The 15,222-nt window shown below is 35.9% G+C and overlaps 2 protein-coding genes and 1 long non-coding RNA gene across 3 annotated transcripts; 2 read left to right on the plus strand and 1 right to left on the minus strand.

Annotated features, from left to right (window-relative positions):
• Window positions 1–5,588: 5,588 nt before the first annotated feature.
• LOC113715402 (WAT1-related protein At3g30340-like) lies at window positions 5,589–7,933 on the plus strand. Its single transcript, XM_027239584.2, has 6 exons — window positions 5,589–5,815; window positions 5,976–6,038; window positions 6,161–6,277; window positions 6,350–6,740; window positions 6,970–7,121; window positions 7,768–7,933. Exons 1-6 carry the CDS (start codon window positions 5,625–5,627, stop codon window positions 7,931–7,933), a joined length of 1,080 nt encoding a protein of 359 aa, XP_027095385.1. The 5' UTR covers window positions 5,589–5,624.
• Window positions 7,934–9,125: 1,192 nt separating this feature from the next.
• LOC140016800 (uncharacterized) lies at window positions 9,126–10,320 on the minus strand. The gene is made up of 2 exons (XR_011823034.1): window positions 10,043–10,320; window positions 9,126–9,973 (listed from the first exon to the last, which is right to left on the minus strand). It is a non-coding gene; the product is annotated as an uncharacterized lncRNA (long non-coding RNA).
• Window positions 10,321–10,480: 160 nt separating this feature from the next.
• LOC113717192 (large ribosomal subunit protein uL15c) lies at window positions 10,481–14,548 on the plus strand. Its single transcript, XM_027241895.2, has 4 exons — window positions 10,481–10,667; window positions 10,826–11,204; window positions 12,167–12,318; window positions 13,994–14,548. Exons 1-4 carry the CDS (start codon window positions 10,584–10,586, stop codon window positions 14,213–14,215), a joined length of 837 nt encoding a protein of 278 aa, XP_027097696.1. The 5' UTR covers window positions 10,481–10,583; the 3' UTR covers window positions 14,216–14,548.
• Window positions 14,549–15,222: the final 674 nt, after the last annotated feature.

Genomic DNA, 15,222 nt, shown 5'->3' on the forward strand with positions numbered 1-15,222 from the left:
ATTAAACTAAGAGTTTGCTACTTAAATAAAACAATTTTTAACCAGTATAAAAGAAAAAAATAAAACCAAGCATGTAATAATCAAATTTGATAAAAATATGTGCATAAAGGAACAAAAGAAAGAAAATGAAGAAAGAAGGAAAGCCTAGAAAACAAAAAAGAAATTAAAATGTGAAAAGCAAAGAAAGGAATGAAAAAAAAAAGTAGAGTGACAAAAGGAAACCGACAATTGAGCGATGAAAGAAAATTTATAGAAGCTATGTAAAGGTTCACTCAATCCACCACAAAAGAGTCTCTACAAGTCTGTAACCCTTTGTCGGCCAATAATCTTGTTTTTTGTATTTCCCTTCTCTACAACTACCACAATCACATCGACCAATCCAGAGACGAGTAAAATCTCAAACTCACTCAAATTGGCAGTGAGGAATTAACGGTTATCAACCAGGATCTGACTTGATTCATGCGGGTATTTAGAGTTCCAAATAATCATTTTTTCAACTCTAGGTTATATCTGTAGTTGGTCATTGGGTTTGATATTATCAAATGCGTTTTTTCTCTGCTTATAACGGAGTTAAAAGGATGGTTGTTATGGGAATAATAGAGATGAAGGCAATTAAATTTCTATAAATTTATTATGATTTTGACAGTGAAAACGTGCTCACCAAGAAAATGATCATGAAAGTGGGTATCGATAATATATGTCGATGATTTTGTTGCCATAGTTATGTCAACGGTGGTAAATGGAGTAGGTTAGGTTTTGAAGAAAAGCAACGAAGGGAAGGGGAAGGTTATGGGTTTAGGGGCAATCTACGCATTTCATTAAATTTGTATGATGGCATCATTATAATCTTAACAATCAACAGCAACAGACTAACAGGAGGGGTGTATCTGTTATACATCTTTCAATTTGAGGGACCTTTTTGTAGTTTGTCTAAATTTCAGGGAGTAAATGGTAATTTGGTTAAACCTCATGGGAGGTAAATGTAATTAACCCTTTGAAAATGCTTTTTGATAAGAAAATTATTAAACAGTTTAGCTAATTGGTGCTCAATAAGCATTCATTTAGAGGGTTCTCAATTACTAGTTTTTAAGAAAAGTGTAAGGTCTATTTGGCACATGATTTTAGGCCTGTTTTTAGAAGACAAAGTTTTGTTAAAATTCTATCTACATTTATTTGTTAAAACAGTCTAAGTTCTATTTTTAAAACTTTCAAAATACCCAAAGACACACATGTCTTTCTTTTTTCACCACCACTCTTCCTCATCCTTTCTACTTCCATTGCAGCTGCTATGCACACTCGCACCACCCTTCCTCTTATTTCCTAGTACCTCTTCCATAGGGGTGGCAATGGGGTAGGGTAGGGTGGGGTGGGACGGGGGATCCTTCCCCTCGTTCTCCGCCCCATTGCCTATTAATTACCCCGCCCCGTTTTCCCCGTGGGGTTAAAAAAAATTATTATATAATTTATTATAATTAAATTTGAGCAAATAATCAAGTACTAAAATATCAACACATCACCAAATTATTATTCATTGTAACTTCACAATTGAAACTTATAAAAATAATTAAACAAAAGTTATTTGAATACAATCTAATATGATAAAAAATATAATTAAAATAATCAAGTTTTTACTTTTGATACAAATACAATCACTAAATTATTATTGTATTTTTTTAGAAAAAAAGTGTTATTGTATTAAGTGTAGTTAGGAATTTAATATAAATGTATTAATAAATTTAGTATAAATAATTAATAATTTTTATTAATAAACATGCATAATTAGTAGTATAATTGATAATATCATGATATATATAATTATATACATATATATATATATATTTTTTGTTTCAAACGAGTGGCGGGACGGAGGAAGGTTTCTAAACGGGGGGGAAAAATTCCCCCCCGGCCCCCGCCCTAATAGTCCCCCGCAGGGCGGGTAACCGGTCTCATTGCCACCCCTACTCTTCCACCATCCCCTCCCTCCTCCTTTTCTCTTTTCCACTTTCTCCTTCCACCCCTTGCTTCACTTCCCCTCTTTTCTCCCACATCCTTCTCCTTTCTCTTCCCCTCTTCTTTTTTGCTCTCTTCTTCTCTACCCCACCATCCTCCTATTCTCTCTTTCCCTCATCCCACACTCATATTTCCTCTCTCCCATGATCTGGTCACGACCAAATCTAGTCACACATATGCATTATATCTTATATATGAAGATAAATTTTGCAACATATCACGTACTTTTCTTCCTTGATTACAGTACAACACATATTTCTATTCCTTTTTCACAAAGTTCGGCATCTACCTACTTAAAGTAATTATATGCATGACGATTCTAAGCAGAAAAAGAATATTACTACTTTAATTTGTTTTATTTAAAAGATTAAAAAATAATTGTTCTATAGTAAAAACAAAAACTTATAATTTGAACATCCAAAAAATGTTATGGGGTCTTTCCTTATAAATCATGTAGAAGGGCATTTTCATCACAAATTTTAAATGGTTACAATGAGTGATATTTTGTCAATTCAAATGCTTCAATAGTCAACTTGATGATGTGGATTGAAATAAAGATGAAATGAGAAGAAATAAATGTTACCGGGTAAACTACAATTTTGACCAAACCTTAAAGGGAGTTTTTGTGATTAACCCTTCAAACTGTTTTTCTTCTATTTTTTTTCTTTTGCTGCTTTCATAGTTGCAGATAATTAGATAACTAGTGTAAAAATGTGGAAGAGAGACAAAGAAAAGGAGAAATTTTTCTTTACTTTTGCATTCTTTTTTTTTTTCCCTTTTATGTAAAGAAAGATGAATAAATTTCAGAATCAAACAAGCAGCTTTTGATTAAATCTCGGGGAATTGTGGGAGCAGGTCTGTGCTACGTGGGCATGTCATGGTGTGCCAAACAAAGAGGACCATTTTTATTCACCGTGCTAAGTTTTTGTTGCCATCTTTGACTTCTCCTTACAAGTTTTAGTTAAGGGTTCAAGAAAGGAGAACGTTACACACGAAGTGCATACATTGATGATATTTGATTTCTTACAACTATAAACAGTTTATCGGACGATATCAAACACTTTGGTCCCAAAATAGTAAAACCAATTCTCCAACCATTGCTGGATCTATGGCTTTATAAATGAATGATGAATTTGTTTGGGCAAGAAAACCTGGTCGAGGGTACACGACATATGTTGCTAGAATTGCCATTCTCTAATTTAAGAATTTTTTAGAAACAAACGACAATGGAAATGTTTACTGCCATGATAAAATTCGAAGCAAATGGATGAGATGGATAAATTGCTGTGGATATTCCTTTTGGGATATTTTGGTCATGTTCATTTGGTATCAAACTTCACAATTGAATAAAACAAGACAGAGATCAATATGGCTAGCTAGGGAGATATGACTATTGACCAGTTTAAGGCAATTTGAGGTTTTTGTGTCAAACAGTTCTGGCAGCAAAATTTCTGCTCTGGCAGTATCACTAGCTTTGAACAACCAAAGAAAATTTTTAAAATTTTTTAAAGGTTCGAGTGCACCAATTTCCACAAAAAGGAAATCTGGGATTCTTTTCCCTCTTTAATTGGTCTAACGAATCAGCAAAAGCTCCAGTTTCCTTGGAAAATTCGTTTTCGGTTCAAAGGCAGAAAGCCTGAGGGCTGAGAGATCGCACCGAGAGACAACTCAGGCTTCCCATACAAGCCCAAACCACCGTTCGCCATGTCAAGGCAACAAAAGTGCTGAACAATTCCTCACTGGGCCCACATGTTTGAGCCCATGCTTCACAAGTTACTGAGCCCAAGCTGGAGCGTAGCTAAAGAGTGTTCTCGCGCTCCAAGGGTGGGAGTTGGGGCATGCCGTATTTGACCTCGAGTTTGGGGTGTGAATGAGTGAAACTAAATCGAGTTACTCAAGAGTTTTCTCGTCAAAGTTTGAAATCAAACACAGGTTGACTAATTTTTTATCCAAATTCGAACAGCTTAAGTAGCTTGACTAGTTTGAATTTGAGTTTAACATATGTAGCATGAAAGATTGTAAAATATGCGTGTGTCTATATCCGCTAATGCGTACATTATTAGTATATGTAAGACTAATTTTTTGTGTGTGTACTTCCTCTATCCCAAATTATTTATCACATTTCGGGATTTCAATTTTTTAAAAACATTGGTTTGATGGGGAGATTTGTGGATTTATTCCCAAAGTTGCTCTCAAAAATTCAAATTTCAAGTTTAAATTTAATATGAAATGTAGAAAAAATAGAAGATAAGATTGGAAGAAAATATCAAAAATAACTTTGACTTTAGTAATTAGTAAATTCCATATATATTGACTGTATATATACTATCACCTTTGAATCCATGACATTAACATATGTTCAAAAGTTAAATTTCATACTCAAGTTTTGCATAGTTGTCATTTATTCAACGCTGACAGCGTCTATCTGTCAGTATAAAAAAAATTAATCCTAAATATAACAAGCATTTTAGGATATTCCAAAATAAAGAAACATGACATTTTTTATGGAGGAGAGAATATATACATAAATATGTATATAAATTTACATTACTTGAAATCCATTTGAGCTAGATTTGATCGAGTTTGAGCTAGGCAAATCAAATCAATCTCGAGCTCAAGCTGACACCTCTAGCTCCACTAACTTGAGATTCTTTTCAAATTCTGCCAATATATTCTTTACATTTTGAAAAAGAGCTAATTTATATCACTTGAGATCCATTTGAGCTAGATTTGATTGAGTTTGAGCAAGGCAAATCAAATCGAATTAGACCTCGAGCTCGCACCTCTAGCTCCAATGACACGAGATTCTTATCAAATTTTGCCAATATTTTCTCTACTTTTTGAAAAATGGCTTATCTCCCATATTCCTTCCTTGCTCTTAATTTATTTCCATTTTATTAGAATATTCTGTCAACCATTTTCAAAAATCCGCTGTAATTGTTAATTATGTAAATATACTGTCCATTTCATTAATAACTCACTTTCTGTTCTCGCCATTGTTATTGTTATACTGCTGCATGTTTAATGTGCTTCTATAGTTTTGGAATCACCATATTCGTCAACATCACCACAAGATAATATGTTTTTAATCACTTTTTCCTTGCTACGTTTAGTGGCACCGCTAATTTCATATGGGGGAAATGAAGCTCCTGGCGTTTTGAGATTAGACATATTGTTCTTTCCAAAAATATGCAGAAACAGTGAACTAGTCTGCATGGCCAAGAGCATTAGATGCCATGCATAAGAAAAGTGTACTTGCCATTCACTATAATTAATCGGTGTAAAAAAGAACTTGACAGACTCGAGAGTCTTCTCAATCATGATGGACAAATTAGAACTAAACGTGAAAAAATGCACGAAACATCTGTAAGGACATGAGTAGATGACGGATGGAATATGAGCTTCTGTGATTCCATATGTCCATCAAATGGGAATGATCCAATCCAAGGGGGGGAATAGTTGCTAAAAATAGTATAAAATTGCACAGTAGGTTTCCAAGATTTGATCTGATAAGGAGAATTTGATTTTCATATTCTAAATGTTTCAGGGAACTTCATTATATTAGCTTGTTAAGTAAATAATATTCTCAGTATTGACAAGAGTTAATCTATGCAATGGCCAAAAGGGATTGTTTTGATCAGTGGAAACCGGTGGTTGCGATGGTGGGCGTTAGTTTTGCCTCGGCCATTGTTAACATATCACTCAAGAAGGCCCTGAATCAGGGAATGAGCCATTTGCTCTTTATCACTTACAGGCAATCCATCTCTGCTATTTTCTTGATCCCCATTGTCTGTTTCTGGGAAAGGTACAGAGACAAGTACTGAATATATTTCTGTTTAGAGCAGTAATGCCTTTTTCTCACGCCAAATTTGGCTGAGCTCAATCCAAATTAGACTTGAGAATAAATATACTTTTTATTCCAACAGAAGTACGATGTGTTGTAAAATATAGTACTCTTATCGCAGGAAATGCTGGAAACATCTCACTTGTGGCATATTATGCAGCCTTTTTTTCAGTGGACTACTCGGGTTAGTGCCATAGTCTGTTTTAAGTATTGTGCCATAATTACTCGATTTTGGCACCATAGCTTACGATAAAATTACCTATGTATAATTCATGTCAGACAGTTATTGAAATGAGTTGTTTGCAGGGCAACCCTTACTCAATACTTCTTCCTTGTTGGGCTTAAATATACGTCACCAACATACACTTGCGCTTTCATTAACGTGGTGCCAGTGATTACATTTATGTTGGCCCTGCCACTTAGGTAACTTGTAAGCAAATCTTTTAGATGGCTCTCCAATTATGAATTATGTATCAATTACACAAAATCTTGCAGGCAGGAGAAAGTTAACTTGAAAATTTCAAGTGGAAGAGCAAAGGTGCTGGGCACAATAGTTTGTGTTGGAGGAGCCTTAGTTCTAATCCTGTACAAAGGAATGCCAGTGATCAATGCGCCTAAATCATCCCCTGCAATGCTCCAGAAAGCCAAGCATGATACCGAAAATTGGGTTATTGGTTCCATATTTCTTGCGTTGGGTGGCATCGTGTGGGCTTCATGGTTTCTCATTCAGTCTTGGATTGGAAAATCTTACCCCTATCAGTATTGCAGCACAGCTCTTTTGTGTTTCTTCAGTGCTATCCAATCAGCCCTCTTATGTGTTGCCGTCGAAAGACCCAATTCTTGGACCCTCAAAGGACCATTACAGATTTTTACTATCATTTATGCTGTAAGCATGCATTGAACCTGTTTTTAATCAACATATCTTGTAGTTTTTAATCAACATGTAGTTTTAAGCAGGGGGTAAAAGCAAGTTATGTACTATCAAACTTCTGATTTCTGAAGAACCCTCTAGTTACTTTCGTTTCTTTGCTTATTGATTCATTCTTTGAGCTTTATGTAACTATCAGGAAGGAATTGCAGAACTAAACAAGCCAATCGCTGTTAATTCTATACAGGGAATCGTGGGATCAGGTCTGGGCTACGTAAGCATGTCATGGTGTGTAAAACAAAGGGGGCCTGTTTTCACTGCAGCATTTAGTCCTTTCCTACAAATCTTTGTTGCTATCTTTGATGTCTCCTTACTTCATGAACAGATAAATCTTGGAAGGTAAATCGGTCTCAAGTCCCATTTCTCCCTTTTTTTTCTTGTCAAGAATTTCCAGATCAATATACCATTGTATCAGTTCTCAAAAGTGGTTCTTGTATTATCATACATAAAAGGGGAAAAAGAAAAGCCATTAGTATTACCAAAAGTAAAACCAATATATAACCCCCGGTAGTTTACCAAACATTAGCCATTAGTATTACTAAAAATTACCTTTTACCCCTAGTAGTTTGGCACTTTATCACTTGTCCCCTCCAAGTTTAAAAGCTACATATAACCCCTCATAATTTGAATCAAAGTGTTCCCGTTAAAACTAACGGTCAAACAAATTAACATTTTCACCACTTCTTTTCCTTTTTTTCTTTTTTCATTCTCTCTCTCTCTCTCTTTCTCTCTCTGTGAAAGAAAAGATATAATCTTGAAAGCCTATTGATTGTATCATACTAAAAAAGGAAGAAAAGATATGATCTTGAAAATCTATTGAGTGTATCATACTAAAAAAGAATGTAAATGGACATCCTAAAGAAGCATTATTTACATGGAACCAGGCTAATATACCTAGGAGGACCATGTCATACTAGTGATAAATCCTCAGAATCATGGCAATTTTTATTCTTTGCTAATGATTTTGGTACGTGTTTTTGGACAGCATTTTGGGATCCATTCTTGTTATAATTGGTATGTATATTCTTCTATGGGGAAAGAGCAAGGAAGCAAACACTGATCACAAGAATGCTCTTGAAAAAGTTGGAGATTGCAACCACGCCTTGCCAGTCACTACACCAACAGCTGCTGGCTCAATAACTTCTGGATAACTGCTGCTCTTATATTGAAGCTCCTCTGCATCTTTAAAGAACTGTAGACTTCTGATCAAAAAAGAAAAATCCCTGTAACTGACCATAAAACATTTGTTAATCAAAAACCAAGATTCAAGGTTCAGAAATCACAAGAAGAAATAAACAGACAACGATTTTTGCCTCATGGTGATTTTTCCTTTCGGCACGGTCGTAGCTGGCAAAGCATTATCGCCATTGTTAGCCATAGATCGACTCTCATGTATCACATCTGTTGTGTATAGGTAATAGACTGTGCACACAGAACATAATTTCTGTGGGATAGAATTTTAATTTCATTTTATGTTCTTGCAAGATTGCATCTTGATTTTCTACCCTTTACTTTGAATTGCAAATTATCGTTGAATACGAATTCTTCTGTTCAGCTGATTGCTCTATAATTAACTCAAGAATAAATTCTTTTAAAAAAAAAATCTCAAGCATAGAGAGACAAACAATTTGTACCATTTACACTATATCCTAATATAGCAGCCAAGAAATAGAAGTGAAAGATGTCAATATTTATCACTTACCCCAAGAGTTGGGTGAATCTCACATGCATCCACACCATTTGGATCACCTCAACTCAGCATGCAAACATTGAGTTCCTCTTTTACTATTAATTACTTGAGGATCAAATCTTTAAACAAAATTTAGAGCAGTCATTTCAATTAAAAAATTTAAGAGGAAATGAGATATTAGTGCAATATATCACAACATAAATGTATCTCTAAGCAGGATGTGCAATGGCTATATTATAATTGGTAATTTGAAATTGATTTTTTATTACAAAAAAATTGTTAATTATTATCCTTTGTTGTTTTACCCTTCCCGTTACACTTGGCTTAACTTGTTCAGATTAGAGACAATTAAGTATGATTCTTAAAAGTAGTTTAAAGCACCAGAAAATCATAACTCAAATTTATCTTCATTTTATTTTTGACATTCAACACAAGGATCATTTTTTTTTCAACACAAGGATCATATATATTGGATGTACTTCTTACATTTATCTATGAAGAAAAAAATATAAGCTAATATGTGTGTGTGTATTTCATACTTCAAATTCATATCAAAATTGGGTATTTAAACAGTTAACACCTTAATTTTATAGTGGATTATCACTTTGATAAAGTTTGTTATATCTCGTCACATGACTCAAATTTTTTCAATATGACAAAAATTCTAACCATATGCTGGTATCATCTTTTTTTCTCATTCATAATCAAAACAAAAGGGAAAATTGTACAAATCATTCCTCACATATTAACGATGTGAAAATTTAGTCCCTGAGAACGAAAACGAGCATTTTTAGTCCATTACAAACAAAAAATGATCAAATTTGGTCCCTGTTAGCTTTTTCGTGTGAATTCTTGACGGACCCAGTCATGTGAACATTATGTGACCAACTTTTGAGGGATAAAAGGGGCATTGCTAGTGCCAAATTACTCTGGGCTTTGGTTCTGCCGTCAAAGAAGGAAAAGGAAAATAAAAGCCAGCGAAAGATGGAAATTAAGCCAGGCAAACTCAGGTTCTGGCCCCGCCGCTTCTAGGTTGGATTCAATAAGTGGGAGCACTAATTTAGTTAGGTTCACACTTGATAAAATTAAGGCTGCCACCAAGAATTTTTCGAGGAAGAACATAATTGGAAGAGGAGGGTATGGGAATGTGTACAAGGGTGTATTGCCTGATGGCTCTGAAGCGGCATTGAAGAGGTTCAAGAATTGTTCTGCTTTCGGGGATGCCACTTTCATGCACGAGGTTGAGGTCATTGCCAGCATTAGGCATGTCAATTTCGTCCAAATTACTCTTCTAAAGCCATTGATAGATTACAGCAACAATGACCATAAATAGTATCATATTCATTCTGCGCTCTTTGAGTTTTCTTTTCTCCACATCAATCTCCAAATCTTTCACCTTCTTTGTTAACCTTTATGTGTGCCTCACCAGTTTATTGCACCTCTCATAGCCGCTGGTTTCATGCCATTTGAAGTACCCACGGCCGCCTCCGCCATTATTATGCTAGTCATGGAGAACGGAGCTCAGATTCTCCAAAAAAGGAAAACAAAATATTCTGAATTAAAAACTTACTTCATAATAGGCACATCCATAGAATTTCTTTCCTGGATTCTTAGCTGTCCACGAAATCTTCACTGTGGCTGGTATACCGCAGCTACAGTTTGGTGGTTCTCCCATGACAATTTCAAAGAAATTTAGGGATTTGAAATGCTTTGAAGGAAGAAAGATACTGGTCCTCTACATTTTGGTCAAGATCCGAGTGACTTGCCCTTTTTGTCCCTCAAAAGTTGGTCACGTGATGTTCACATGACTGGGTCCGTCAAGAATTCACACGAAAAAGCTAACAGGGATCAAAATTGATCATTTTTTGTTTATAATGGACTAAAAATGCTTGTTTTCATTCTTAGGGACTAAATTTTTACATTGTTAATATGTGAGGGATGATTTGTGCAATTTTCCCAAAACAAAATTAAACAAGTTTAATTACACAAAACTCAAAAAGGTCAAAATACAAAATGGCTAACCTTTCTCAGCCGGAGCCGGAGTGAAAAGACATTGACCCCTATCCGCTAGGAAAACATTTAGGATAAACTGAGCTAAAACAAGCCTCTCCATGGCTGCTCTCCTCTCCCTCTCCTCCCCAACTCCTACAAGAACTTCATCAGCCGTCCACCACCATCCCTCTTCGCCATTCAAGGTAAACAATACTCTGCCCCCCATATATCTCAATTCGTATTCATCCTTTCTAAGACAATTCCTAATCAAAATTGTACTTCTTGTCAATTTCTTTAGTACTTTAGACAAAAATCAAGAATCCCTTTTTTCTTCTTGTTGCTCATTTTGAAATATTTACAGGGGAATGTGAGAAATTTTAAGGCAAACCCAAGTTTTGTTTTTCCGTCTAGTGTAAGAATTACTGATAAAACTGGGACTAAGCAAAGAGCACCATTGATAGTGTTGAACAAAGCTTATGCGGACTCTTCTTCTTCTTCAATTCAAGCTGCTTCTGGTATCTCTAGCTTTCGATTTCGGTTGAATAATTTAGGTCCTCAACCTGGGTCTACAAAGAAAGCGAAGAGAAAGGGTAGAGGTCACTCTGCTGGGCAAGGGGGTAGCTGTGGATTTGGGATGAGGGGTCAGAAATCAAGGTCTGGTCCAGGTGTCCGAAAGGGGTTCGAAGGCGGTCAAATGCCGTTGTACCGAAGGATTCCTAAGCTTAGAGGCATTGCTGGAGGTGATTCATTGAAGTTTCTTGTTTCTTTTTTTTTTTTTATTAATGTTACCAAGAAAGGTTTATCTTGTAGTTTCATATCGGTTATTTGATGGCCATTTGTAAAGTTGGAAGCTTTTGAATGATTTTGTGAACTTTAGCTTCATGTTTACTTTTGCAGGAGACTATGGATGGAGTTCACCTTTTCGGAAGCAATTTGTATATTCTGTGTTTGTGAAAATGTGTTTTACTCGATCATATTTGTCTTATTCAGCAGCATGACTTTTGTAGAATTTATCCATGGAGTTCAAGTATAGATGTCATGTATATTTGCTTGACAAGGACTTGGCTTGGTCTGAGAATTGAGTTATAGAACTTCAAACTGATTAACCTGATAGATTCTGTACGTCAAACAGAGTGCAAAAATGGGATTCATGTGGTTAATCCTGTACTTGTTATTCTTCTGTGGGCATGAATGCAACAAATATTAGTGTTAGTGGACTTACAACTGTAGATCCTGAATCTGGACAAGGTTTAAATACTTCAAAACTTAATGTAGCGAGTGGGTTATTTAGGTTAAGCTTCATGCTCGTAAAAACTTCATCTCTAACTAGTGTAGGATCACAGCTTGTAACTGATGTTCAATAGCTTGGCAGAAGCAGAAGATTTTTTTTATGTTGTAATGAAATGAGAGTTGGGAAGTCATCTTACTTGAACCTTTCATGCTTGGTAACCAAACTGAACTTGCATGTGTTTTTGGCATCATCTTTATGATGTTTAGTTTCACCTTTCATCTTTTTGGCATCACCTTTCAACTTTTGTATGTTTGATGCATAGTTTTCTATTCTTTTTGGTGTTGAGATCAAGAAACAGGTCATTGGATGCTTGATCTTTAATTAGGTTCTTCTTCTTCTTGTCCTTCTATGTGCCTTGTTGTACTGCTTCCAGTTTTATTACTAAGGTTTGTAATTTTCACCTAAATGAAGGTATGCATGCTGGACTACCAAAATATGTCCCAGTAAATCTGAAAGACATAGAGGATGCAGGATTCCAAGAGGGAGAAGAGGTATCCCTAGAGTCATTGAAGAAGAAGGGTCTAATCAACCCATCAGGAAGAGAAAGGAGGCTTCCTTTGAAGGTACGATAATACTTAAATACCACAATTTAGTTTAGCGACATTTTGTGGATATGTTTTCTTTAGATGAGGCTTTTGGAAACTTGACCCAGCAAATTAATTGGCAAAAAAGATTGCATGTAAGAAAGAGATTCTAGAAGAGTTGTTTTCTTCCGAATGGCCACTTAATTTCGACATGCAGCCCATGAGTCAGCTTATGTGTAGGTCACAACAATCTAAATGTCCTGAATAACTGGCAAAATACTAGTTCAGAGCAATAAGGTGATTGTACATGTCACGTGAAGTGTTGTTACCCAGTATTTTGATTGTCTTTGCTAAATGGGAGAAATCATAAAATGTTGCACAAAAAATATCATAACATGGTAGGTTTCCTTGCTTTTTTGGATCTGAGATTCTGGCAAAATGGCTACTGTTGTTGCATTAATGCATTTATTAACTCAAAAGCGTTTGCCTTTTGAGCTAGGGAATTCTGGTTTACATTTACACACCAAAAGAAACATTCAAGTTGTACCTTGATGATTAGTTCAACTTGTAAAAACTTAAGGACTAGCAGCTCCTGTCATGTTAACCTTCTTTAGATTCTTCTGAGTTCGAAATTTGCGTACTTAGGATGCCTTATTTGTTGTATGCTGAATTTGCAAATTTTGGAGCAGATTCTTGTCCTGGGCAAACGAACTTGGTTAGGCAATTGGTCACACATTAGAATAAATTGAGTTTCAGCTGGAGTTTGCAAAGACAGTTGACACACCTATCAGATAGTAATTCGAATGCTCCGTTATATTTGCGACATATATACTGCAAGGTCTTGAAGTGTTGGTTCATTATTTAGAATTTTCTCTTCTTACCATACCCTAGTGTTTAATGCACGTTCTGAACAATTGAGAAAGGAGCAAAGTCACAAACATGAAGTCGTTGATATTTGGCAATAAATATTGCATCAAAATTGATCTTACGCTTGTTTGTTTCTTTCATGATCGTGAGAGTTGGCCCTATGATTGGACTGCTTTGGGAAGAATTATGTAGCCATAAATTTCGAAGAGGCCTTGATTCTAATTAACCTTTGACCATCTGTTGTAATCATGGTTCGACGACTCGGCCGAGTCGTCTCCGTCTCGGCCTAGTCCGAGACGAGACCGCGACGAAATGTTTCCGAGATACGTAACAGGCCGAGACGTCACCATGAAGGGTTGAAATGGCCGAATCACACCGAGTCATCCCGAGTCAACTTAAATTTTTATTATTTTTACTAATTTTTTAATTATTTTTGTTTATCATATTTTTTACAATTTTTAGAATATTAAATATTTCACAAATTCGCGTCTCGCCGAGACCGCGACCGATATGTCGAGACCGATGTGGAACGGTCCAAGCCGCGACCGCAACTGCGACCGCGCCTTTGAACCATGGTTGTAATACCATTTAAAGAGGCCTTAATCCTTACATGTCATAATCTGTATAAATGTGGAATGAGATAAGAAAATTTATGTTTAGCCTTCCTATTTATGAGAGTGGAGACTATAAGTGGACTTCTTGGTATGAAAAGCAGCAGACTTTAATAGTTGCAGATTGATTTTCATTAGCTGCTAGCAAAAGGAATGTGACCCTGTTTGTGACAATGTCTTGAGCGCTGTGGGAACCTTTGAAGTATATCATTTGCTAATACATGTCCTTGTTTCAGATCTTGGGTGATGGAGAGCTTAGCGTGAAGCTGAGCTTCAAAGCACGCGCCTTTTCAGCATCGGCAAAAGGGAAGCTTGAAGCTGCTGGCTGTTCTTTAATGGTTCTCCCTGGCAGAAAGAAGTGGGTGAAACCATCAGTTGCCAAGAACCTAGCTCGTGCTGCGGAATATTTTGCAAAGAAAAATGCAGCTGCAGCTGAGTCAGCTGACCCTTCTTCTTGATCACCATTTTGTTAGTACCCAGAAAATGGGGTGGTGTCACCTTTTGAAAGGGATGTAAAGCAACATTCAAGACATTTAGAATCTTGCTGTCTTATTTACTCTTTCTTTACTAAAAATCGTCAGAATATAATTTCTTGCATCAGCTGTCTCCCATCGAGTCCAATAGGGGTAATTTTGTTGATTCCTTCAAAGCTTGTTGTGGTCCAAGTTGTAGGTATTGGAATATTGAAAGTTTTCGCCTTTTAAGAGGATAAAGATAAGTCAGCAGGGAATAGACTATTGTGTAATTCTTGCAGCACTAATAAACATTCATTATCCTCCTTATTAACGCAACATTTATCATGGTTAGGTTCAATGCACGTGCTGCTTTTCTTCTAGAGAAGCCATATGAATTCCATTTTAATGGGAAAACGTCATACTGCTATGGATGGAAGTGATTGAGGAGCCGTGACAAAGGAAATGGGTGTGAAACTTCTCTTTGCTTGTCAACTGATTTGGGCTGTTACCTGCTTCCTGGCCCAGAGGCGGCCATTGCTGAGGAATCCTACTGGCTATCGGAGCCACAGACGTTCGAATCATGTTGGGTCAAGTTTAAAGCCTAAAAAATGACTCCCTTCATCCCCTATCCTGTCACCTTTGATCAATAGGGATTTTTCCAGCAATCAATAATTTATTTATCATCGTAAATAAACAGTTGAGAATTTGGACAAGTCTTTCAGGCAGAATAACGTTGAACTCTGTATCAACCATTCTGGGCTCCAAAATTATGGACCAAAAGGTAACAAAAACATAAATCATAAAAAACGATGATAGTATTTTTATTCAAGAAGTCAGTGAAGTTCACTGCTGATTCTCATATTTTGAAAGAAAAAAAAAAAAAAAGATTTTAGAGACTATACCGCGCTCAACCATATTTGATAGAAATGAAGTGAAAGATGACTCCTCGCCTCCTATATTTTTTTTTTCAGTTATTTTTTAAGTAACGTTTTGATCGCTTTTTTTTTTAA

This window comes from Coffea arabica, chromosome 11c, assembly GCF_036785885.1.
Source record: "Coffea arabica cultivar ET-39 chromosome 11c, Coffea Arabica ET-39 HiFi, whole genome shotgun sequence".
NCBI lineage: Eukaryota > Viridiplantae > Streptophyta > Magnoliopsida > Gentianales > Rubiaceae > Coffea > Coffea arabica.